The sequence below is a fragment of the Nerophis ophidion genome, linkage group LG06 (genome assembly GCF_033978795.1).
Source record: "Nerophis ophidion isolate RoL-2023_Sa linkage group LG06, RoL_Noph_v1.0, whole genome shotgun sequence".
In the NCBI taxonomy this organism is placed as follows: domain Eukaryota; kingdom Metazoa; phylum Chordata; class Actinopteri; order Syngnathiformes; family Syngnathidae; genus Nerophis; species Nerophis ophidion.
In genome coordinates this window covers 48747899-48775844 of record NC_084616.1, presented here as the reverse complement: position 1 = coordinate 48775844, position 27946 = coordinate 48747899, and the positions used below count along the sequence as shown (strand labels likewise).

At 39.4% G+C, this 27946-nt stretch overlaps 1 protein-coding gene across 2 annotated transcripts; it reads right to left on the bottom strand.

The window, feature by feature from the left end:
- Positions 1-677: 677 nt before the first annotated feature.
- kdm5bb (lysine demethylase 5Bb) lies at positions 678-27725 on the bottom strand. 2 transcript variants are annotated; one of them, XM_061904022.1, is made up of 28 exons: positions 27383-27725; positions 22748-22825; positions 22401-22523; positions 22155-22325; positions 21726-21782; positions 19371-19541; positions 19203-19296; positions 18979-19097; positions 10933-11091; positions 9295-9414; positions 9057-9215; positions 8764-8945; positions 8512-8674; positions 8315-8434; positions 7631-7825; positions 7370-7551; positions 7147-7271; positions 6875-7025; positions 6698-6812; positions 6272-6627; positions 4209-4347; positions 3954-4133; positions 3722-3883; positions 2454-2939; positions 2284-2368; positions 1999-2198; positions 1652-1906; positions 678-1525 (listed from the first exon to the last, which is right to left on the bottom strand). In XM_061904022.1, exons 1-28 carry the CDS (start codon positions 27533-27535, stop codon positions 1391-1393), a joined length of 4635 nt encoding a protein of 1544 aa, XP_061760006.1. In that variant the 5' UTR covers positions 27536-27725; the 3' UTR covers positions 678-1390. The 2 variants fall into 2 exon arrangements, with proteins under 2 accessions (XP_061760006.1, XP_061760007.1); XM_061904023.1 differs by having other exon boundaries at positions 19374-19541.
- Positions 27726-27946: the final 221 nt, after the last annotated feature.

The window sequence follows — 27946 nt, the reverse complement described above, 5'->3', positions numbered from 1 at the left end:
AGATCTATGCTCATACGCCCCAACAAATAAAAAGAGACAGCAAGCACCCAAAAGGCTTTTCATAATATTCAAATCAAGGCTATACAATGTGCTGGCCTACTTTTGACTTCATTGTCTTTTAATTTGATAAATCTTTAGTGAGATATTTATGTAATTGTAAACCAGAATCCCTCCATATTGCATCACATACATAAAGCTGGTGGTGGTTGATAAAAAAAAAAATGCTATAATATATACATACATACATATATATATATATATATATATATATATATATATATATATATATATATATATATATATATATATATATATATATATATATATATATATATATATATACATATATATACACATATATATACATACATACACACACACACACACACACACACGGTTGAGTTTGTAATTTTTGACAGCCGGCCAACAATGAAAATGTAGAATTTTTACTCAATTAATGTCTTTGCTCTAAATGGGTCAGTCCAAAACCAGCCAATCTATATATTGGGATGTTTGATTTATTTTGCTGAATGATGCACTTCTTCAGCTGTCTGCTTTAATAGACAGCAATATATTTTTTTGTAAAATGTACTAATATTTACAACTATTCACTGTTTCTTTTACATCCAACATACAATTTGGCATTGTAGCATTGAGGGTTGAAACAGACTCCTCCATAGAACAAAATGAATTTATTCCACAATATAAACTATGCGAAATCCACACTGAGCATCCTAGACCAAGTTACACGCTACCATGTGAGCATTCTTTCCTTCCAACCTGCTACATAAGCTCCCTGTAGCTGGCGTCAATCCATTTGTGTAACTTTTTGTACATCACATCATTGCTATGGCACCAAGAATTCGATGGAGATGCATTTATGTCAAAGTATTGCTCAGATAAATAAACCTATTCAACAAAAATGGGAATAATTATATTAAGATGCATGTACTAAACATTGGATTTAAAAAAACAGTAGGTTAGAGAGGGGAAAACCTTGATTTCATTCTTATTAAATCTTGCTAAGCATGCAAAGAGGCTCTGGAGAAGATAATATTTAACCGTTGATCAATCTTTTACCTTTACTATAGTGGGCGTGTTTAACATAACACTCTTGATATCCCATGCAGTACATATCATATCCTGCGCTATTTGTCCTTTTTTTTTATTTTGACAGCCACAAACAATTCATAAGTAGAAGTAAATATATATAATATGTATGTAAAAAATACAAAAAAAATCTAAACAATATAGTTCTTGACAACAAGTAAAAGAGAAGATAGCACCATTGTTACAAAAATGTTGGACAGGTGTGGCAGGGTGTGACTAGTGGCACCTCAACTACTGTTCTTCGGGGAAAAAGCTCTTCATTTACTCATGTGTCTGTCGCTCAGTGTACATCAGAGTCGCTCAGTGCACATTGGATACAAATGTAGTCTTCTTTCTCTGCCATCTCAGCTGATACTCCAACGCAGACCTGATGAAACCACTGGTTGCAGCTACCGTCACACTGGACCCAATCCACCTGCGGGAAGAGCAAAGAAAATTACCTTTGATCACATGAGAACACAACTCTGACCATCCTGATATACATTTTTTGTCCTGATATACATTTTTATACATTAATTTGCATTTAGGCATTATCCCTCACCTCATCCCCCTCTGGAAGTTGACACCTCTCTGCGGGACACAATGCCATGTCTTCGTCAGACTCATCCGACTGTGAGATATCAGACCGTGCTGAAGACAAGTTTGACGCCTGTCTGCGAAGTAATTCTTTTTTATTTGTCTTTTGCCTTTTGTGGGAGTGCTTTCTGTCTGAGCCCTTACTATTTAGAGTTTTCCTCTCTAAACGCCTCTTTGCTTTCTTTTCTGGAACAAACACAGGGTCTCTCATGTCATCATCCTAAAAAAAAGAAACAAGTTAGCAATCATACAAACCGACATTGTTCTTTCAAAAGTGGAGTCACAGAAGTCAGATATTTCATTTGGTGGTACCTGGATATTTTTTCCCTGAGAGTTAAATTGTATACGTTGATCGCAGTCCATGGGGTCGTCTTGCCGTGGAGACATGCAAGTGTTTGTGAACTGGCTCGTGGCTCTTTCCAATAAAACATGGTAGAGGGTTTGGACTTCTGGTATTGACACCTGTAAGAGGAGACCTTCCACCATCAGCTCCTCTAGTTCGTGACTTAAGCCTGTTAGCCAAATACACAAAGCATAACTATGAGTCCCACAGAAATGACAAAGAACAAAATAGTTTAAGGCTCTGGTGACCCTGACCCTGCAGCGGAATGCATCTCTGCTCGGTATAGAAAACTGTCTGAGCAGGATTTGTCTTGTTCCACTCTGGAGTCAAATAAGGAGCCTGGAAGAAAATAAAGTAACCGACTTTAATCATTAAATTTGACATCATATGAAACAAAAAGTGGCACAAGGAGATGATGACCGACCTGAGTGTTCTTGTAACTGTCAGAGGAGCCAGATGCACAACGGGTCAGAGTTGGAGGTGATTCTGCTTCATTATCCACTTCAGTCAAATTATAAGACTGTAGAATTTCCTGAGCTTGATACTGCCAATTAACTGTCCTCTCAACCAGGTTTTGCAATGCGTCTCCCTCCGGCAAGCGAACCCCAAGGTGCCTCAGGGACTCATATAGTGGGAGAACTTTGTCCAACGAGGGCTTTCTGGATCGCCGACACTGTGGACACAGCCACGGCGGTGTTTCACTCATATCTGATTGGTCCCTGACACACACGCTGTGGAAGGCGTTTCTGCAGAGTTCACACTGCAGCATGGCTCCCATGAGCACCTTTTGACAGATGCACACCTTCAAGTCCATGCAGTCTGCAGTAGGGAGGAGTTTCGACTCATTTGCCGCTCTTAAAATAAAGATTGCCTCCATCTCCCTGATTCGCAGCTCCTCCAAAGTTGTATTCTAAAAATGAAGAGATTACTTGAAAAAATAGCATTTCAACAGTATTTTCTTCACGTATTATGTATGTATTTACTGTATTTCTTAAAAGAGGTGTCTCAGGGCATATACATACTTAACTGCATTAAGTACCAGCATTATTTGAAGTAAGGGATCTATTTGAGAGCTTGACTTTGATTGCAGAAAATCTTGTTTAGTAGGTATACTGTTGTCTGTTGCTTACTCAAGGGAGAATGATCATCTTTGTAATCCAGTGGAAATTAAATGTGTAATTGCCTCACACGAGCAGTTCCTATTTCGTGTCCTTTCATTCTTAATTTCTATCAATAATGCAGTACAGTGAGGGGATGACTTATTATTCTCTTCTTAATTTCTAGCACTTTTTTCAACATTGCAGTTAAATTAGCCATGAGTGAGCCTCAAAGTCTATTCAAATTACCACATTTAAAGACCATGATGATTTTTTTTGCAAGTTTATTAATTACATTTTTTTTTCTTTTTAACCCTGGTTTAATGGCTTGGTTTGAGAAATAATAAAGCTCAACAGTGTACCCACGTTTTCCAAATCTGCATATTGGAGATGGTAAAGAATGTGAAGAAAACAAAAGTGTACAATGGAGAGAGGATCTACCCTGTGGCACTACTATCTTTTTTCTGATTGGAAAAAATGAGGCATCCATTTGACGCAACCGGCAATTACTTGAGTGTCTATTAAAAAGGGAAGATAAACTGTGTTTTTGCCCTTTCCCCCCACACATACAGTTGGTTAGTTTAATGCATCTTACAGCAGAGGCGGAATCCTTGGCGTCCGAAAGCACTTTCTCCAAATCAATGGCGGTGTTAAGACTCAAGGTTTTCTTATTATTACTTTTAGGTGATTCTTTCCCTTTCTTGGCCTTCCTCTTGGGAGAACTTTCGTTTCCCACTTCACATCTTGGACACAGGACCTTTGATGAAGAACACAACACAGTAATTAGCTTTTTTCATGGGTTCAATTATGATTTTTGAGTAATTTACCTCCAGCAGGGAATGGGCCATGTTTTTCTGAAGGAAAACTAAAGCAGCTGATTCCTTCCAGTTTTGCACCTCTGTCATTAGAGACTCCAGTCTATCCAAAGGTTCCAGGTGGATTTGAACAGCTTGGCCTCGCAACACCATATTGGATAAGTTGTCCAACATTAGTATTCGGTTGCTAGCCTGAAAAACAGAACGTTTTGATGGGTAACATATGCCACCAAACGTAAAAAAAAAAACAGTTGAATGTGTCCTGACCTGAAGTTCCTCAGCTTCTTGAAGCCACTCTTGAGCTTTTCTGATGGTATCTTTCAGCAGAAGGCAGTTTGGGAGATGAGCAGAGATTCTAGATGCCTCCTCGGCAGCAGCAATAAGGGTCTCAATGGAGTGAGGTGGACTGTTGGGCAGTAAAACAATACATAATGAAACACTGTAAGTTATAAAAGTGGACAAAATGAATTCCACATTCATAACGAGAACTGTTGCTGAATTTTGTTGAATCCACACAGGAAATGATTGTTCAAAAAACAAAACCCGTTGAATATATTTTAGACCAGGGGTCACCAACGCGGTGCCCGCGGGCACCAGGTAACCCGTAAGGACCAGATGAGTCGCCCACTGGCCTGTTCTAAAAATAGCTCAAATAGCAGCACTTACCAGTGAGCTGCCTCTATTTTTTAAATTGTATTTTTTTACTAGCAAGCTGGTCTCGCTTTGCTCGACATTTTTAATTCTAAGAGAGGAAAAATTCAAATAGAATTTGAAAATCCAAGAAAATATTTTAAAGACTTGGTCTTCACTTGTTTAAATAAATTAAATTATTTTTTTACTTTGCTTCTTATAACTTTCAGAAAGACAATTTTAGAGAAAAAATACAACCTTAAAAATTATTATAAGATTTTTAAACATATATACCTTTTTACCGTTTAAATTCCTTCCTCTTCTTTCCTGACAATTTAAATCAATGTTCAATTATTGTTTTATTTTTGTAAAGAATAATAAATACATTTTAATTTAATTCTTCATTTTAGCTTCTGTTTTTTCGCCGAAGAATATTTGTGAAATATTTCTTCAAACTTATGATTAAAATTCAAAAAAAATATTCTGGCAAAATCTAGAAAATCTGTACAATCAAATTTAAATCTTATTTTAAAGTCTTTTGAATTTCTTTTAAAATGTTTGCTCTGGAAAATCTAGAAGAAATAAGGATTTGTCTTTGTTAGAAATATATCTTGGTCCAATTTGTTATATATTCTAACAAAGTGCAGATTGGATTTTAACCTATTTAAAACATGTCATCAAAATTCTAAAATTAATCTTAATCAGGAAAAATGACCAATGATGTTCCACAAATTATTTTTTTAATTTTTTCAAAAAGATTCAAATTATCTAGTTTTTCTGTTCTTTTTTTCGGTTGAATTTTGAATTTTAAAGAGTCGAAATTGAAGATACACTATGTTTCAAAATTTTATTTTCATTTTTTTCGTGTTTTCTCCTCTTTTAAACCGTTCAATTAAGTGTTTTTTTTCGTCATTTATTCTCTACAAAAAACCTTCCGTAAAAGAAAAAAAATGTACGACGGAATGACAAGACAGAAATACCCTTTATATATATATATATATATATATATATATATATATATATATATAGATTTATTTATTAGAGGTAAATTGAGCAAATTGGCTATTTCTGGCAATTTATTTAAGTGTGTATCAAACTGGTAGCCCTTCGCCTTAATCAGTACCCAAGAAGTAGCTCTTGGTTTCAAAATGGTTGGTGACCCCTGTTTTAGACACAAGATTGTTGTTATTTTCCAAACTAAGACTAGTTATATGACATTTCCCCAAGAGGAAAACATGTGTTTTAAACAGAATAAAAGTCAAAATTCAAAGCTAAGCATGGCAACTATGCATGGAAAGGGAATATCACCTTTCAAAAATGTAAAATTTTAAGCTCTAAGTTAAGATGGAGAGATGCACATTCTTAAACAGCCATGCCATTAAAAGCGACTTGTGACAGTAAATGCTGAACAGCACCAGTGGAATGAGGGTCGGAACTAAACATGATGCTCACTTTTTGTTGATCTGGTTGAATATTCTAGCCACAGCTTTTTGCACTAGCTGTAATTAAAATGAAGCAAAATCAGGAGCACTGACATGATATGAAATCATTCAGATACAATCAGTGCAAAGACCCACAAAGAACGTGAGACATGACTAGGAAAACAAATATATTTGATTTTGAATAAAGCTATACTTATAAGTTTGGACAGTTTTGTACCTTTGGGAATAGACAAATACCTTGAGGCATTTTTTCTATACCTGGATTTCAGAAGACTGCTCGCCTTTTCCTCCCAATGCTCTGAGACTGTCAGAAGCTCCTGAAGGTGTGCCATAGCTTTCTCCACAGATGAGTGCGGTGACAGACCTACACCCTGGTCGATGAGCCTTCGCATGTTTTCTAAAGTTAGTGTTGCAGGCTGGATGCTGGCTTGCTCCACCCCCTCGAGCCAGCGAGCCTGTTCCAACCTCTCCCTCAAGCGAGGTAGCTCAGGCAGGTCCACGTCAAAGTCAAAGCTGACATCTAACAGGTTCTCGATCTCAGCCACACTGGGCATCCTATCTGCAAGGATTTTTTCGCTGTGCTGCTGGAAGTCTTCAATACGATTCAAAAGTTCCTACCAAACAATACATAGTAAGCAATATTCTGAGGTGTGGAAAGGTCACAGATTGACTATGTGAACCTACCTTCAACAATGGGGCTTGAGTGAGGCTGCAGGAGAGGTTATACAACTGCCTTACAAACGAACTCAGCTCCTCCACAGTCAGCTGGCTGCGGGACTTCCCATTGCCACATTGATACCTTGGGAAATGTTTACCATCAACTTGATATAACTGATCTATATATCTTTTGAATGACGTTACCTGGTCTGCCTCTTTCCGTTCAACAGCTGTTGTGCCACTGAGGAGCACTTTTCTGCATCTTTGGTAACCATACGTAGTCGACGCAGCAGGTCATTGTCAGGGAACAGCTTGGACTCTGATTCAGCGAGAAGAGACCGAAAGACTGGCAGGCCTGAGGAGAGGAGACCTTGTTAAATAATCTCAGTCTAACAAATTCACACATAAATGGTCCATGTTGTTCACTATTTATAGTACTTGGGATTTAGAGTGGCCAAAAGCATTTTTTTCCTTACCTTTTTTCTTTTCCAGTTTAGCCTCTATAGTATGTGACACACGGGAGGCCCATTCATCATACTGTTCAGCTCGTTGCCGCACAGCATTCATCATGGGTAACAGGTCTTCCAGTGTATATCTATAACTAAAAGAAAATATTCACATATTTAGTCTGAAACAGAGTTATTAATTATATTCATATTTGTTAGTGTCTGAGTTTGCTGGGACTCCCGTGGGGCTTACTTCAGTGTGTAGTTGGTGACTGAGCAGGAGCATAGATCGCTGATATGATGCAGACAGACGAGCATTCCTGGGCTGCAAGGACACGTGATAGCAGACAGGTAACAGGTGGTCCGGCATTTGATGCACTGTCGCTCGTCATCCTGAAGATGATCATATTTTGCCTCCTGCCAATGCACTACCCCCTGAAAGGGGTGCCAAATCAGTGGTGAGTGTTTATAAATGAGGGACATGATTGAATGCAATTAACTATTCCTGCTTTACCATTTTTGTCACTTTTTCTCTCATTTCCTGCTCCTCAAGGATCATGATGCTGATGTCCTTGTAGACAGCAGATGCCAGAACCACATCAAGGTTCTCTGCTTTTGCTGCCATGTTGCACACCATTTCATCATGGGAAAAAACGTTGTACCGGTGTAACGTGCGATAGTGGTCAACGCATTGTCTACCAAGAGGCATCTGCAGTTACAGAAAGAGAAGCGATATGGTTTGCCTGTTCAACCTTTTCCATTAAATGCAACTGACGGTGAGGGCTTAATCATAAACAAAAATCAATGATGTGCAGTCAAAAATGGAATATATTCTTAAGCAGTCAAAAATGGAATATATTCTTAAGTAAAATTTGCTGAGTTAGCAAATGTACCAATAAAATACAGAGCAGACACACTCTGAATGCAGAATCAATGTTGTCAATATTTTTTGCAGAAGGATTTATTATACTCCATGACATTTTGACAACCGGTGCAATGTCTTAAATTCCACAGGACAATAAACTGCAACAAAAAGTCATGGCGTGAGTTGCAACTGAGGGGGCCATATGTGTAAATCTGACTCTAAAGGAGTACTAGCCCTGAATCTCACCGCATGTCACTGACAAACATGTCACTATTCTGCTGCCGTAGATTTACAAAACAATTACAAGTCTATAAATGTAAAAAAAAAAATTACCCAGTCAACAGTGCAGAAGTTGACTGCCTCTGCAAAGTTAAAGCCTTGATTGAAGCCACTGTGGTAGGCTCGGGGAAACGTGACAACAAACTCACCAGCACACTGGTTTGTTCTATAAATCTAAAAGAGAAACCCAGAAAAATTTGGATACTTTTTACAAGGTTATCTGTCTTTGTTGCAAGCATAGAAACACATACTGGGACACCATGAGCCATCAGGGTGTTGGGGTTCATGATGGTAACAAGCTGGTGCAACAGGTCCGGCTGAGAGTCAAACAGTTCTGGAGCCAGCTTAGTCATCACCCCTTCGAGCTGCTCTGCAGCAAAACCGGGAGCTCCATACCATGTTTTGGGTTCCCCCCTTGGAGAGAATTAAATAAAAAGGAACCATAAATGAAGGATGTACTGTATAAGTCATTTTTAAATAACTATTTACAGGGTTTTTTGTACCAGTGCAGGTAGTTGATGGAGTAGCTCCAGTGGTCCTCAATGTGCCAACAAAAGGAGGAGAAGCACATGCCAACATAAAGCCAAGGCAATGTCATTCCGCAGATGTCAGCTGTGACATGTGTGAGAACGGATGGATTCATCATTGCCATGTTGTTGAGGTTCCACCCACACTTGAGGTATTTCTGCATGGAACAACAGATACAGATTTACTAGAAATACCCATCAGATCTCGTTTTCATTCGTTTGAATAATTCATGATTTGTGTGGTGTGACCTACACGATAGAGTTTTTACCTCATCAGCTGGAGAAACCTCAAACTTCCCGTTTGGAATGGGAAAGCCACTCCCAAACTCTTTTGAGGCTATATCTGCTCCATATTCAACAGTAACATCCTCCTCGATGGCTCCCACTAAGCGCCAGAACTCTTTCTCCACCAGCTCTGTAGGTACCATCTTCAAGATACATGAACAAAAAAAAATACTTTTGAGGATTTAGATGTCTTTTTTTCAGTACAAACTGTGTTCCACTTACATGAACAGGCATGTTAAAATAATCTGATTTGAAGGCATCTGCCATTTGCCCAAAAGCCCGCAAGGAATAGTCTCTGTAAGCCTGCTCGAAGCCAAATGCTTCATGAGGTTTGCTGCATTCCTGAAAGAAAAAGATAGGTATTAAAAACATTTGTGTACACGTTTTAGATCACAACCACATATCATTATATGTTTTAGAGTGCATCCACAAAGTAGTGACAGCGCTTCACTTTTTCCAAATTTTGTTACGTTACAGCCCTATTCCAAAATAGAACACAATTCTACAGACAATACCCTATAATGACAACGTAAGTTTTTTTTTTTTGCAAATGTATTAAAAATGAAAAACAGAAAACAAAAAACATTTACATATGTTTTGAATAAAATGTCACAAGCTCGGCAGACTTGTCTTTAGGCAGTTTTGCCCATTCCTCTTTGCAGCACCTCTTAAGTTCCATCAGGTTGGATGAGAAGCCTTGACTTCCATCCAAAATGTTTCCGTCCATTGCGGCATTCATATTTCCCTCCATCCTGACTAGCCGTTCAGTTCCTGCAGCTGAAAAACATCCCCACAGCATGATGCAGCCACCTCTATGCTTCACTGTATAAGGATTGTATTGGCCTGGTGATGATGAGCGGTGCCTGGTTTCTTCCAAACATGAGGCCTGGCATTCACGTCAAAGAGTTCTATCTTTGTCTCATCAAATCAGAGAATTTTGTTTCTCATGGTATGAGAGTCTTTCAGGTACATTTTGGAAGACTTTTTACTAAGAAATGGCTTCTGTCTGGCCACTATATCATACAGGCTTGATTGGTGGATTCCTGCAGAGATGGTGTCCTTCTGAAAGGTTCTCCTCTCTTCACGGAGGAATGCTGTAGCTCTGCATAGTGACCGGCTTCTTGCCTAACTAGACTAAGATAAAAGCAGCAATGTACTGTACAGAGATATCCTGGATAAAAATCAACGCTTACCGTCCAATCTGATGGAGCTTGAGAAATGCTGCAAAGAGGATGGGCAAAGTGGAATGGGCAAAAACTAAAAAGATAGGTTTGCCAAACTTATGGCAAAGTATTCAAAAATACTTGAGGCTGTAATTGCTGCCAAAGGTGCATCGATAAAAGTATCGAGCAAAGGCTGTGAATAGTTATGTACATGTATTCCTTTTTTTTTTTTTTAAATAAATTTGCAAACATTTTTGAAAAATCCTTTTCACATTGTCATTGCTGGGAAGGGTCGGTAGAATTTTGAGGACAAAAATGGATTTATTCTATTTTGTATTAAGGCTGTAACAAAACAAACTGTGGATATTTCCTGGATGCACTGTATATACTTAAAGCTGAGCATTTGTATTACAAATGCCATTGCTCTTTATAACTACACAAACTTAACAAATTCACATGTACCACCTGAATTGCTCTATGTCTGTTTTAAAAATATTTTTATATTATATGATATATGATAATGTTTGTATGTTAGTGCTGTGTGTCTCCTGTGTTGGTGACACAACAATTTTCCACCTCAGTGGACAATAAGGATTTATTCTAGTCTATTATCTTTGTGTGTACATATATTACATCGTTTACTTCATTTGCTCATTATAGAAACACACTATTTGCATCAGACATCAATTATCTTCACCTGAGCCAAACACTTGGGGCACCTCCAGTCCCCCCTGGGGACATCATGTAGCGGCGGGATGAGGCAGAAAGTGTGGTAGCTGTCGTCACAGCCGTCACATAGCAACAGGCGGTCTTCGTCTCCCCCACTGCCACACACCAGACACTCGACCATATCAACCTGGAGAATGCAATAAAAGCTCGTAATTAATCTGCTGCAGAAGTATTAGTAATTCATAACACATTAGTAATCTCTAAGAAATGTCTTTATAGTTTTTTTCTATTAATGTGTTATTTCTAAATTTGAGAAAAATATTCTTTCATATGTTAAAGTTCAACTTAAAAAAGCCTTCTTTGGCCCCGCTCAATTATACATAATTGAATACATTTCTGCTAACTTTTATATTCTTCTGGAAATTTTCGTATGTTTGTTTAAATATAACAAACTAATGGTGAATGATGAAAAGATAGTAGGGATGCACAATATTTTCTAATCACTTCAAGCCGATACCGATAACATCCTGATTCTTAAGACCGATATCGATAACAGATTAACATCTATTATTTTTTAAATGTAGACTGGACTGTACTTCGTGTGCACCTGGAGGTAAGAAAGAGTCAAATGAGAAAAATGATACGTTTGTTTTCATGTAATTTCCTGCTACAAATATTTGTCTAATCTACAATTCATGTCTGCAGTTGTTTTAATGTGTGAAGTTAACAGTTTGTCTCATTATTGAGTTATAGATGTTGTTCAGCAACGTTTGCAAGCAATATCAAGATTCAAATGCTGTTGAGTTTATGAAAGATTTAGTCATCTAGTTTATTAATACTATTATTAATAGTATTACGGATATTTTGTTTATGCTAAAATACCATTAAAGACGTTATAATGTGGCTACCAGTCTCAAATAGGGAACTTGGCTTTTCTGCACAACAACTATGCTTTTAGTTACTGTTTAGTTACGGCATAGCTCGGTTGGTAGAGTGGCCGTGCCAGCAACTTCAGGGTTGCAGGTTCGATTCCCGCTTGTACCATCCTAGTTACTGCCGTTGTGTCCTTCGGCAAGACACTTTACCCACCTGCTCCCAGTGCCACCCACACTGGTTTAAATGTGACTTAGATATTGGGTGTCACTATGTAAAGCGCTTTGAGACACTTGAGAAAAGCGCTATATAAATTTAATTCACTTCACTTCACTTCACTGTTACGAAAATCGAGAAAAAAAATATGGTGGCTTGGACTATTAATCACAATATTTATTACTAAGACTTAACATGGCTCCAGTTTATTTGCACAACCAGCTCTTCGTAGTTATATTTAGGCAGCAATACCACGATAACAGCCAATCAGCAGTGCATATTCAGAGCGGTAACAGCCAATCAGCAGTGCGTATTCAGTGCGCATAGTCAATGCTTCAGCGTCGAGCAGATATGTGTTTAGCAGGTGAGCATAAGGCAGCGTACTCTCCCCAAATTATACTAAACACCTCCCAGTCAACTACCAGTTACATCACTACGAGCCCGTTGACGTTCTAGAAACTTAACTTAAACAGCTCGCTCGCAGTCCTGGCTTGAGGTAAAGGCTAATTAGCTTTTAGCATAGCGTTAGCTCATTTTGCTATGTGTGTGTGTGTGTGTGTGCGTGCGTGCGTGCGTGCGTGGGTGTGTTAGGGGCAGCAAAGCCCTGTCTGTCTGAACACCCATTTTGTGGAAATTAATTTTTGTCCCATGTTTTTTTAGTCCATCAAACACACCGTGTTTCTCTCAGTTACTGATTTCAGTAAGTTTAGCTGATTCAAACAACACATCCTTTGTAACAAGTACATCCTCGTGATCAGATGGCTGTTCCACCCTGTCCAATGACTGAATCTGCAGTGTATCAACCTGTGAAAGGTCAGCTGACCTTTTTGTGCCAGTGAGGCTAACTGGCTCTGTGTACTCCAGATTGTACCGGTCCTTGTGTTTTCCAGTTGCCTTTCCCGCTCGACCTAGCATTTTTGCTGTTTGTGAAATTCTAGTGTCTCTTTCCACATACTTAATGAATTCTCCTGCCTTTAGATTAATACTTTGGCCTGTTCTTATAATAGAAGGTTGTCTGTCGGATGGATCATTATCATGCTCATTGCTGTCTCTGTCAGTATTAGAGCCCCCTGCCGCATTTTCTGTCAGGCACACTGTCTACATCACTAGAAACAGTATCGGGTAGATATTCAACATGTTCATTGTCACATTCTGCCGCATTAAGTTCTGTCTGGCTTTCTTGGCTGTCACGAGACGTGTCAGTGTATTCATCTGTGGCCTTGCGCAGTCTACAGCGATGCACCCGGACATAGGAGCCTCCATGTCTAACAAATATTACCACCCCGTCTCGTCCAATTACCACCCCAGGCCCTTTCCATTCATTGCAGTCCATTCTTTTGTAGTACACTTTATCTCCAGTTTCGTAGTGTTCATCTGTGCTCTGAAGCTGTGTGCGCAGAGCTCTCCTGATTCTCTGAGCACTCTGCCTCAATAAATGCTGTCCTTGCTTTGCTTCATGTAATGCTGAAATATGCTGTCCTACCCATTTACTTATGGTAGTGCCCTCCAAGGCAGGCGGTTTATCAACCAGCACAGAAGGTAGGTTCGGGTTTTGTCCCAACACTAGCTGGTATGGACGTAAATCCATGCACATTGTGCATTGTATTCTTCGCCATCAAGGCCCAATCTAGGGCTACTTTCCAGTCACAAACACTGCTTTTCTTCACTTTTAACAGGGTCTGGTTATGTCTTTCCATCAATCCTTTACTCCATTGACTGTAGGCAGCAGTGGTTTGCACTTCAATGTTAAAGTTCTCAGCCATGTCTCTCATTTCCTCATTATTGAATTCACCTCCATTGTCACAAAATATCTTAGATGGGGCTCCATACACACTTACCCAGGAATGAATAAAGTGCCTCACAATTTCACTAGATTTTTTTGTGGTCACAATGCTACCAGCACTGAACCTGGTGAAGTGATCAATCATGTTGAGGTACCACACATTTGGTTGTAGCTTGTGTAGATCTAATGTCACACTTTCATTGTATGTTGAAGCCATTGATAGACCAACTGATGGCTTTGGTTTGGGCTTGTTGTACTTGAGACATGTTTCATAGCTGCTTACGATGTCCTTCAGAATAGCAACACTCTCATCATCATTACTACCAGCACTAATTAGTAATTTTGAGTTTATCAACTGAGGCATGTCCAAACTGCTTGTGAAGTTTCACCAATAGTTTGTGTTTTTCATCTTTACTCATGCCATCTCTTATGGCCAGAACCTCATCAGTTTGGGGTTCATTCTCATGGGTGGCTGTGCAATCTCTGTCCACTATGTTATACAGTAGTGTCCTGAGGATGTAATCTCAAGAGACACTGGTTTCTGGAACATTGTGGCTTTATCATTCTCAATGTCAAGAACTGCGTTTGCACTCTTAAGTGATGTTTTACTTAGTAGTAAAGGAATGTTCACTGAGACCACCTCTGTCTCTATGTAGCACCTGGTTTGGCCTATTCTAGCTGGGACTTTCACTTTTTTTTTAATGGAATGAACAACTTGTCCATCACCAAACTTAAAAGCTCTTTTACTCTTTGTATTTTCTTTTTTTTATTGACACTCTACTTCAGTGTATGAATGTAATTGTCCAGGCATTTTTCACCACAGACTGTTCTGGTGCATGCAGTGTCAATTACAGCTGAACCTAGGGCTTTTACCATGAATATTTCAGCATCAGATACTGGCTCTTTAGAAAACAATGTAACATTACACTCTTCGATCGCTTCTGTCTCTTCATTTTCCTCTGTCATTTTTACATGTTCAGCTTAATTTGGGCAGTCCTTAGCCCAGTGAAATGTACTCTGGCAAATTACACACTTTGACCTCCTACCGTACCTATCTAGTGGGTTTGAGCCAGTCAATGGCGCCCTCTTTTGGTCGGGTTGGGAACGAAATTTCCTTCCGTCTCTTTTTCTTTGATTCAAATAGAAAGCAACATTTTCACACACATTAATTCCCCCGCTGCATGTGGGCGGCTTCATATTGTCTCCAAAAATCATTTTTAGAGCTGACTTCATGCTTGCAGATGTAATTGTCGAACAAGCTGTAAGCACAAGCTGTTTATCTTTAACATCGAGACTGGCTGTATCCTAACAACTTGAATTCCAAAACAGCGTCGGGAAGAACCATGTCAAATTTGTGCATTTTGTTGTACCTCTGTTCGAACTGAATGATGTAATCCACCATGGAAACTGCGTTTTCTCTCCGAATCTTGTCAAAGTCTGTGTATGCATCATTAGCTCTGTCCTTTTCTTCTTTTAAGAATACATTATCCAATGCCTTTAGAAGGGTCTTCATCCCATCATCTTTGTTCAAATCATCCGCAGGTATTTCCAAAGCTGTATCTCTAGCTCTCCCCCTCAGTGCTAGAGCAACAGCTAAGGCTTGGTAACACGTATCCACATTTCAAGTTCATTTTTCCAGTTCTCATTAGACTTCTTTTCTTCAAACGCAGGAGGGACTCTGTAGTTAGCGTTGTTAGACATCCTCTGCTACCATTTGTTAATTCAATGACGACAACCTTCTTCTTTGTAGAAGTATATTTTACTCAGTGTAAATTCAAGGAACACAATAACAAACTGGCCACCACCGTACACTTTAACCGACTGCCAACTGGACCCCTTGCATAGAGCAATGCATGCTGGGAGGTACCGTAAATACACTAAAAGAGTAGCTGAACCGTAAGTACAAAAAATGCGCAATTCAAAAACAGAACATTTACACATGGCACGGAAGGTTCCCCTGCTTATACCAGCACATGTTAAGGCCCGTCTTAAGTTTGCCAATGACCATTTGGATGATCCAGAGGAGTCATGGGAGAAAGTTTTGTGGACAGATGAGACCAAAATTGACCTTTTTGGTCATAATTCCACTATGCGTGATTGGAGGAAGACGAATGATGCGTACCATCCCAAGAACACCATCCCTCCTGTGAAGCATGGGGGTGGTAGCATCATGCTTTGGGGGTGTTTTTTTGCTCATGGGACAGGACGACTGTACTGTATTAAGGAGAGGATGACTGCAGCCATGTATTGGGAGATTTTGGCCAAAAACCTCCTTCTCTCAGTTAGATCATTGAAGATGAGTCGTGGCTGGATCTTCCAACATGACAATGACCCAAAGCACACAGCCAAGAAAACCAAGTGGCTTCGTAAGAACCATATCAAGGTTCTGGAGTGGCCTAGCCAGTCTCCAGACCTAAATCCAACTGAATATCTTTGGAGGGAGCTGAAAGTCTGTGTTACTCAGCGACAGCCCAGAAACCTAACTGATCTGTGTGGAGGAGTGGGCCAAAATCCCTCCTGCGGTCTGTGCAAACCTGGTAAAAAAAACTACAGGAAACGTTTGACCTCTGTAATTGTAAGCAAAGGCTACTCTACCAAATATTAATGTTGGGGTTCAAATACTTATTTTCAGCTTTATCACACAAATAAATTGTTTAAAAAAATCATAGATTGTGATTTCTGGATTTTTCTTTTTAGGTTATCTCTCATACAGTGGACATGCACCAACCATAAAAATGTCAGACCCCTCCATGATTTCTAAGTGGGAGAACTTGCAAAATAGCAGAGTGTTCAAATACTTATTTTCTTCACTGTGTGTATATATATATATATATATATATATGTGTGTGTGTGTATGTATGTATATATACAGTATATATATGTGCAGGACACAACCAGACCCGTTCATCACTCAACTGCGGAAGCGCTACCGTACTCTCTCTTTGCTTGCCCACTCACTCACTGACGTTACTCAGACAACACCTTGCAATTCTCTCAAACACACATACTTTACGCTACTCTCAGAAGTTAACCAGCTCCTCTGCTGTGCACATATAGACACATAAGATGTAGATACATATACGCACACAGAGCTGCTTGGATTAATGCCAAGTATTAGCGGACTTAAAACTGCCCAATTAGCAGTCAAAATATACAAGTGAAATTAATATATTTTGCAACAAATTGCTACAATTTGTGTTTTATCTTTAACAAAAGTATGTTTTACCTGCTTCTTGGCTTATCTGGTTACATTCATCCAGTTTAGTTTTTATTACTTACTAATAATTGCATTTTTCTTAAAGCAGAGACCAGAAGTGGCAACCGTAAATCATGAAGCATTTAATATAATGTCAATAAAGTCTTAATTATATTCTAACCTAATCTTTGATTATGGCAGACGATATGTAAAATGAAAATTGTAAATTGTTCTTTGAATACAATAAAAAAAAGCCTGATGTAGTAATTTCCTTTTAATTAGAGATGTCCGATAATATCGGACTGCCGATGTTATCGGCCGATAAATGCTTTAAAATGTAATATTGGAAATTATCTTTATCAGTTTCAAAAATTTTAATTTATGACTTTTTAAAACGCTGTACGTAGGGAAAAGTACAGAGCAGTTGCGTCTCCAAGTCAGCAGTCCCTCCCCAATCCCCTCTCCCACACACAACACAGGAGTTGCAGCATGACTGCAGCATGAGAATTTTACTGGCGACGCTTGATGACCTCATCAAACCGCGCGTGCGGTGCATAACAACAACAAGAGTGTGTTGTTGCCGGTGCTGTAGCCTGGCTAACAGGCGAGCTCGGTCGGTGACTAACGACATGGTTTGGGATTATTTTAAAGTGTCTCTTGATGGATAAAAACTGGCAATTTGCAATGACTGCAAAAAGTTGGTTATGCGAGGAGGAACCAAGACGTCTTCCTGTAAGACGAGCAATTTAATCTCCCACCTCTTCAAGAATCATAAGGAGATACACGATTAATACAAGTGGAAGATGGATGAAAAGCAAACGGTGAAAAAAAAGTAGTACCACACAGTTGTCGCTTAAAGACTCCGCAGTGAAAAAACAAAACAAAAAAAAAAAACACCCCAAGCCGAAAGCCCACGTTGTGGTCAGGGGCAACGCACGCAGTATGGCAAAAGCTACGGTGGAGTTTGGTGTGGCTAGTCTGCCCTGCATGGCGCAAACTTTGCAGCTTGCAGTGAACGGAGGGGCCCTGTCTCGACGCAGCATTTCAGAAGCTCTGACTGACTGGTAGGTCACTTCAAGCACTCACCACTAGCTTGCAGCACATTTTTGTTACTCATACAAATACAATAGAGTAGGGCAGATTGAGCCCAGTATATAATTTCCTGTTATACAGTATGCCAGGCACTAAAGGAGGACTATGTTATTGTATACTCTTGACTTAAGCTGTGTGGCTTCATAGTTTTTGGAGCTGTTGTTTTGAGACATGTTTAAAAATAAATTAAAATAATGCACTTTGTGAAAATCAAAGTATAGCACTTCCCAAAGTTATAGTGGGTCTCAAGGAGAGCATGTCCCAAATTCCCAGCTGCTGTTTTGAGGCATGTTAAAAAAAATAATGCACTTTGTGACTTCAATAACAAAAAAAATGCCAGTGCCATGTTGGCATTTTCTTCCATAATATATACATACTGTATGTACAGTACATAGTTGATTTATTTTGGAAGACCTTGTTACATTGTTTAATGCATCCAAAAATTAGGCATAATAATGTCTTAATTCCTTGACTATATGTATCGGTATTGGTTGATATCGGATTCGGTAATTAAGAGTTGGACAATATCGGAATATTAAATATCGGCAAAAAAATCCATAGTCGGACATCTCTACTTTTAATTTATATTTTAACCTTCTAAAATTGTTCTTTGAGTACAATAGAAAACATATGTTTATTGAATTGTAAGATTTTCAGTTAAAATAAAGCCGATATTGAATTTTTTTTAGTTCCCTACATTTTGAAAAGTATCAATATACATTTTGGTACCGGTACCAATATATTGGTAACAGGACAACCCTAAAACACACACACACACACACACACACACACACACACACACACACACACACACACACACACACACACACACACACACACACACACACACACACACACACACACATCTGTACACACTAACAGAGAAGAAAGTGTAGAATGGTGTTTCTACTCACTGGACTTTGAGGAACAGGGGTGGTGTATTTCTTGTAGCGTTGTTTGAATTTGTCTGTTTCGATGACTTGTTCCTTGCTTTCAACTGGCTCCTGTTTAACTAGAATGGGAATCTCTTTCTCTGCAAGGCAGATAGAAGCCCCAGTGACCCATGAGGATTTACTTTTATTTAAAGAACCACATGCACGTATGGAGTTGTTTCCAGCTGTGTGTTCTGAAGACTGACCTGGTTCAGGCTTGGCAACAAAAGAACCCATTCTCCTCCTCAAGTTCGGCCGACTGTCATCTGGCTCGCCTGGTTCGATTTTCACGCAGATCGACTACGAAAAAAGGGGAAGATGTACACAATTTGAAATAAGTAAATCTGTGTGGTGGGTCTGCAGAGAATAATTACCACCTCAGTCTTCATGCGCTTTCCTCTGCGAGCGCTGGTGTAGGAATCAGGCGTCTGGGTAGACTGCCCCAATGCTGGCTCTTGCAGCAAGAGCTCCTTGCTGTCGACCGGCTTCAAACTTTCAACCCCTTCTTTTTCTCTTTCTGCTGGCTGGACTGGCTTTTGAACACACTGAAGCAAATAATGCAGAGGTTAGACTAACTGCTCAGTGGCCATTTAAAACATATGTACAAACCCCGTTTCCATATGAGTTGGGAAATTGTGTTAGATGTAATTATAAACGGAATACAATGATTTGCAAATCCTTTTCAACCCATATTCAGTTGAATGCACTACAAAGACAAGATATTTGATGTTCAAACTCATAAAATGTATTTTTTTTGCAAATAATAATCAACTTAAAATTTCATGGCTGCAACACGTGCGAAAGTAGTTGGGAAAGGGCATGTTCACCTCTGTGTTACATTGCCTTTTCTTTTAACAACACTCAATAAATGTTTGGGAAATTAAGAAACTAATTGTTGAAGCTTTGAAAGTGAAATTCTTTCTCATTTTTCTTTTATGTAGAGCTTTACTCGTTCAACAGTCCAGGGTATCCGCTGTCGTATTTTACGCTTCATAATGCCCCACACATTTTCGATGGGGGACAAGTCAGGACTGCAGGCGGGCCAGGAAAGTACTCGCACTCTTTTACTACAAAACCAAGCTTTTGTCAAATGTGGCGTGGCATTGTCTTGCTGAATTAAGTAAGGGCGTTCATGATAACGTTGCTTGGATGACAACATATGTTGCTCCAAAACCTGTATGGACCATTCAGCCTTAATGGTGCCTTCACAGATGTGTAAGTTAACCGTGCCTTGGGCACTAATACACCACCGTATCATCACAGATGCTGGCTTTTGAACTTTGCGCCTATAACAATCCGGATGGTTATTTTCCTCTTTGTTCCAGAGGACACCACGTCCACAGTTTCCAAATATAATTTGAAATGTGGACTCGTCAGACCACAGAACACTTTTCCGCTTTGCATCAGTCCATCCTAGATGAGCTCGGGTGCAGCGAAGCCAGCGGCATTCCTTGGTTTTGTTGATAAATGGGTTTTGCTTTGCATAGCAGAGGTTTAACTTGCACTTACACATGTAACAACCAACTGTAGTTACTGACAGTGGTTTTATGAAGTGTTCCTGAGCCCATGTGGTTATATCCTTTAAGAACTGATGTCGGTTTTTGATGCTGTACCGCCTGAGGGATCAAAGGTCCGTAATATCATTGCTTACGTGCAGTGATTCTCCAGATTCTCTGAACCTTTTGATGATTTTACGGACCATAGATGGTAAAATCCCTAAATTCCTTGCAATAGGTGGTAGAGAAATGTTGTTCTAAAACTGTTCGACAATTTGCTTACAAACTGGTGACCCTCGCCCCTTTCTTGTTTGTGAATTACTTAGCGTTTCATGGAAGCTGCTTTTATACCCAATCATGGCACCCACCTGTTCCCAATTAGCCTGCACACCTGTGGGATGTTCCAAATAAGCGTTTGATGAGCATTTCTCAACTTTTTCAGTATTTTTGCCACTTTCCCAACTTCTTTGTCACGTGTTGCTGTCATCAAATTCTAAAGTTAATGATTATTTGCAAAAAAAAAAGTTTATCAGTTTGAACATCAAATATGTTGTCATTGTAGCATATTCACCTAAATATGGGTTGAAAATGATTTGCAAATCATAGTTTTCCATTTATATTTACATCTAACACAATTTCCCAACTCATATGGAAACAGGGTTTGTACTTAACTGGAACTAACTGCAGGGCAATAATATTAGAAATCAGGTTTTATTGCAGGTAACATGCTGTAAATGTGAGGTCAAAATGGCTAAGACAGATCTGCTAGTAACATCCTGCATCATATGTCCTCCTTTGGAGGACACAAGTACTGAATCATTGTGAGACTTGGTACGACTAATTCAGCAGTCAAAAGTCAGAAAAGTCAAAAATAGGTTGTAGTTATTGTGCAACTTGACCAGAGAGCAAAGAAATAAAGAAGCAACATGCAAGCCCAGGAGAGATACAATTGAAATGAATACAGAGGTGTCTTTGATATTCAGAAAAATAGAAGATACTTATATACAGTATTTGAACTGATTTAGCTTTGTGAACATTATGTTTACCTGGCACGTAAACATTGGTATCTTGATAAATGCTATGAGGTAGGCTGTAAGAAGTTATTTTAGCATTAAAATTCATTCATTCGTGTATTTGTGTAAGCATTATTTGACATAAAGTATAGAACACAGCCAGAGATAAACATGCATCTAGTTAATTGCAAGGTGTCTTCATAATTTGACATAAACATACCTTTTCAAGCTCAGGATCAGCCTCCAAACGCATCAGTTTGGAAGCTGCCTCTGGTGCCTGAGGCAAGAGAGAGCTTATGTAATTAAACAATTTAGCGTGACCTTCCAGAGAAGGTCACACAGTACCAATTTAATGATCTTGCATGAGCTCTCTTGCAGGATTATATATATTTTTTTCTAATTATATTAAATTAGCAATCAATAATTAGGCGACAGATAACATATTCAAAGGGGTAAAAGTGAATAGAATATATAAAAAGGTTTTAGAAGTTTTCTTTGCACATCCTATAAAAGCATTATTTGGCATGTTCAAAACAAAATGAAACATTTTTTTGGACAAAACATCATAATCAAGTGATTAGATAACATGGTTTGCATATACAGTAGAGAGATACAGTTTTTCATAAGGGATAAATTGTCTTTAACTTACCAGCAGGTTTGCGCCACTCTGAAAAAGATTGTAGGGGTAAAGAGTTTTCTCGTAATGTCCTCGCAAGTGAGAGCCAACAGCTTTACCAGGGGCAAAGCCCATCTTTATTGCGATCTTAGTCCATCGTCTGTCCTGACAGACAATGTCGAATCCGCCTTCCTCTGCTACGAGCTGATTATGACAGTGACGAGCAGGTTAGTGAGGCAATTAAAACAGTTGAATAAGGCTAAGTTATATGTCACCTACCCTATTCAGCTGGTATAAATCCAGAATCTTCCTGTCCACGTGGGGAATCTTCAAGGCACATCCTTGCAAATCCCAGAATTTTGCAATCTGGTCCAAAAAATTCAGCTTGACTCTGGTCTGAGCCTGGGAGGACATGGAGGTGATCCCAACAGTTAATTTGAAATATAACCTAGACAAGAAAAATGGCTGCCATACAGTATTATACAAAGGCTCTTTTTAAACCCAGATAATGTGATGGTCATTCTTTTTCAGTTTAATTATACCGTTTGACTTTCTGGATATCAAGTTTAATTGACACTTAAAACCCCCTCTAATGATGCCAGGTTCCAAAATATATGAACACTCACCTCTAATTCATTGAGCCTCTGGATGCGAGGAACAAAGTGAAGTCTGTCAATATCGCAGGCAAACGGAGGCTGCCAGCCCTAGTGAATGTAAAAAAGGAGCATGCTTTGTTCAAATCGTATTTTCATATTTTAGTACAGTGGTATTGCAGTTTTTTTGGCAGGAACTTTCCACTAAAAATATGTCAATCAATCAATCAATGTTTACTTATGTAGCCCTAAATCACTAGTGTCTCAAAGGGCTGCACAAACCACTACGACATCCTCGGTAGGCCCACATAAGGGCAAGGAAAACTCACACCCAGTGGGACGTTGGTGACAATGATGACTATGAGAACCTTGGAGAGGAGGAAAGCAATGGATGTCGAGCGGGTCCAACATGATACTGTGAAAGTTCAATCCATAATGGATCCAACACAGTCGCGAGAGTCCAGTCCAAAGCGGATCCAACACAGCAGCGAGAGTCCCGTTCACAGCGGAGCCAGCAGGAAACCATCCCAAGCGGAGGCGGATCAGCAGCGCAGAGATGTCCCCAGCCGATACACAGGCAAGCAGCACATGGCCACCGGACCGGATCGGACCGGACCCCCTCCACAAGGAAGAGCGTGTCAGTTTTAAGACACTGTCTTGGTTTTAGTACAATCCATCGTCTACTGCTTCTTGCGTAGCATATCCCAGCTGTTCTCAGTTGGATGGCAGGCTACACCCTGGACAAGTCGCCACCTTATCGCAGGGCCAACACATAGCAGACAGGCATTCACACTCACATACACACATTAAGCTACTGCTGCAAATTAAGCCAACGATTGAGGAAAATAAAGTCATTAAATACAGTAATAAAAATCAACAATAGCATATGGGTTTGTATTAAACACACCACACTGCTATGGTAAGTCTGATTAAACAATCAAGGGTAATATGGCATACGTGTGATTGCATCAGTTGATGTAAACAAAGTTTTGTGAGAACACAGCCGTTTGTCAGTGCCTGCATGTAAAACTAAAATTATTCTCTAAAAATGTGTTTTGTGTTAATTTGTTTTCGATTTATTGTATTTACATTGTTTCACATGGAAAAAATTTTTTTGTTTTACATACAATTCAGTTTTTAAGCGACACAAAAGAGCAGGGGTGTTCAAAAATATTCCAACTGCACATCCTTAGAATCAGAATTTGTTTCTTGGCCAAACATGTTTAAACCACAAGGAATTTCAAAAGTACTATTACAAAAATCATACCAACTTACAAAGTGGAATAAAAGAGCAAATACTGTAGGTGTAAAGTCACAGGAAAAAGACAATTTACCGTGTCTCAAGAACGACACTGATAACCGATTAACTTATAAATAAATGATAAATGGGTTGTACTTGTATAGCGCTTTTCTACCTTCAACTTATCTACATCTATTTTTTTTAATGTAGATTAAATGGTGTCCTTTCATGCAATTTTTTATTTAGTTGTGGTCTAAAGTTTAGTCAAAAAGTCCCTTATTTTTTCTATATCTTCTGGCTTTAAAATGTACATACATCCTCCGCTTTTGCCATTTCTAATAGAAAGCAGTGTATAGTTCGAACTTATATCCATCAGTAGACTTGATATGGAAGTGCTAAAAACTACGACATGGGTGACGGTATGGAGACAACGTCAAAGGGGGCTTGGCCTAGAGGCGGTTTTGGCGGTAAATAAGACCGGCCACAAAATGGAGAATTTTGAAGAGACAGTCAGAAAGTTGCTTCAAAATGGTTTGTAAAACAAAATCAATGCAAAAGTTTGACCAAAACACCACCAACACATGATATGCAGACCACAAGGAAGTGTTTTAAATGCAGGAAAAAAAAGAATAACACACCCCCTTTAAATGTAGTTTATTTTCTGTATTTAACGTTTATTTACCCAGGAATATTCCATTGAGTTTAAGAATGTCTATTGCAAGGTAGGCTTGCCACACACACATTCATACACTAGTGATGGTAACACTGGTGTTGCTGAAGTGTCTTGCCCAAGGACACAACAGCATTAACTACGATGGCAGAAGCTGGATTCATCCCAGGAACCCTCAAGTTTCTGGATGACCGCTCTAACATCTAAACCACGCCGTCCACACGTAGCCCTTTGCAGCTGGCTTTGAGGCAATGTCTTTACCAGCAGACAATATTTTCAAAACACTGTCGTAGCGATGCTTACTTCTCAGGTAGGTGATAAGGTTTCATGTGTTGACGCTCTATGTTTTTTCCCTCCTCGCGGAAAGTTTGCAGAACATTTGGTGCAAATGACATATAAAACGCCTTTCTCTGAAACAGTAAAGAAGTCTCAAATGATCAACGCGATGTGTGTTTACAGCTCAGGAACTTTACAACACAAGTAGGAGAAAAGTATCAGTTGATTTGCTCACCCACAGCATAGTTCAGGTAATCTTGACTCATTGGAGCATGTTTTTTTCGTTTTTAAATTGGTTATTAAAGATATTTTTTGGTATAGGCATGACATCATAATTCTTATTATCGACAAGATGTCTTCCAAAGACATGCACCTCGGGATAGGTTGATTGGCTACACTAAATTGGCCCTAGTGTGTGAATGTGACTGTGAATATTGTCTGTCTATCTGTGTTGGGCCTGCGAAGAGGTGGCGACTTGTCCAGGGTGTACGCCGCCTTGCGCCCGATTGTAGCTGAGATAGGCGCCAGTGCCCCCCGCGACCCCAAAAGGGAAAAAACGGTAGGAAATGGATGGATGATTATCTGTTTAATAAGTATTATGCACCCCGATTAATAACACAAATATTACAAGCAGCATTTTTTTCTTTTATCCATCCATTCATCCATTTCCTGCCATTTGTCCTTTTAAGAAAACAATATTTTGTATTGGCTTTGAAAATTAAATATATTATATAATGGATTGGATGGATGGATGGATTGTTTTTATTGTGCAGCCCTCAGTGGAAAAAGTTTGGACACCTTTGCTCTAGAACAGTGGTTCTTAACCTTGTTGGAGGTACTGAACCCCGCCAGTTTCATATGCGCATTCATCAAACCCTTCTTTAGTGAAAAATAAAATGTTTTTTTCTTAATTTAATGATGTTACTATATTAAGGAAATATTCATAAAGATATATTTTACAAACAGAAAGTTACAGGAATGTACACATGATCCCATGTTTACATCTCATTGTGCAACATTAGAATGTTTTAGTGGGACCAAAATGCGATATCGGAAAGGGGTACAAATTATTTCCAACCCCACCTTTTACAGAGCTCATGAAAAACAATGTTGTTTTTTTTGTCATTGTAAGTGGGCCAAAACACTTATATTAGAAAATAATCTCATGGAAATGATTTCTGTCATTTGGTTATAATAATAAAACATTGAACTTGTTATTTAGTCAGGTTTGGACAGAGGCTCCGTCGAACCCCTAGGGTTCGATCGAACCCAGGCTAAGAACCACTGCTCTAGAACCAGTTGTTAAAAAAAAAAAAAAAAAAAAAAAAATAGGCCTTCCACTGTATTGATCTTCATGATAATGTGACTTTTCGATATTCTATACCCTCAACAAAATCTGTAATGTAATGTAATATATTTTGTGCTGTATGATGGAAGTAAACTAGTCAAAATGCAGGATTTTGGGCTGAATACCCCGTTTGATACAATATGAATAGGACTGACGACAACGGAGGAACCCTGCTTTGTGCTTGGTTTGGTTACTACACACATCAAGCAGAAAAAATATAACTCCTCACACAGCTGAGCGCTTATTACAAAGATGATCGTCACAAAAGGGGAGGACCAAGTTTTTGTTACAAGTCAGTAGCTTACATCCCCCACTGGTGTACAAAATGGCCATATGGAAGACTCAAGTCAGTAGGCCAGCTTACCACAGAGCCAACATGGAGGACAACACCCTACAAGACAAGCTCATGCATGGAAATGCGCAACCATATTAACGTGCAATAACATTTATCAGGGAATAAGCGGTAGAAATGGATGGATGTTGTGGAACATGGCAGGTAGTCACACCTCACCTTTAAAGGCACCATTATTATTATTATTTTAAACATTAATGAGTGTGATTACATAACCTGTTGTACTTGTTGAGCGACTATTTTTTTTAACTAATCAAAACTGACACTATTTATGAACATTGTCCTGAAGAATAAACACTCACAGTCACTGCTGATTAATATGTTGACAAGTGATGCCTAAAATGATGATCAGCAAATAATCTATAAGGGTCCAGATGGTGTAATTGTTTCTGATTTTGTTGTGGACCGCAGGAGGATGGCTTCCGCATCGCCGTGTATGGCAACACGATGTGCTGTAACATCATGACAGGTTGGTGCTTGCTAGCATTAGCCTGCTAGCCCAACGACCACACGGGCTTTGTTGCCACACGGCGACCACCAAACGTCGACTAAACGACGGCCGTGTAACTTGTTCAAATGTGTACAGTTGGTCAAAGCTGGCCGTTCACGCCACAAATCACGCCGAAAGTAAGCGAGCCAACCGTCGCAGCACAAAGAATGAACCTAGCCGTTCATCCGCCATGTTGAACAGTCCCTTTAAATATCACCGTGGTCGCTCCATCTCCGAGCTCGACGCAGCATCCGCGTCCGAGCGACCTTTAAACATCCGCTAAAACACTCACCTGAGGCGGTCGGACTTTGCAAATGCCCGTTTTCTCAGCGATGGGACGGATCTTGTTGATGAATGCATACGGGTCTGCAAATTCTTCCCAGCTGGGCTCGAACACCGGGCACTCCGGAGGAGGCTTGAACTCGTCCGGCCGAGGCTGGCTCATCGTGTCGGGCCGAGCCGGTTGCTCCGACAGGTCAGGTCACGTCGTCTAAAGCGGGGAGTTCCGTGTGCGTGCGTTTTTAGTTTCGTTATTTCAATATTTACTGAAAGGCCCAGCGGTGGCTGCGGGTCGACATCAACACGAGATGAGGCAGCTGACACACGCACACGTACACTCGCGCACTGTGGGGAGACTGTTCTAAGGCAGTGAGCACGTCCGCTCAAAAAACTAGACACCAAACAGTTGCTTTTACTTTCTTCATAGCTCAACATACACACATTATTTGCACTTAAAACATCTTTAAATAAACCTTAAACTCATTTCAATGTTGAACTTTGTATTTTACTCATGTCCCACTTTGCACTTGGGACAAAACATATGGTTTAGTTCAGTGTTTTTCAACCTTTTTTGAGG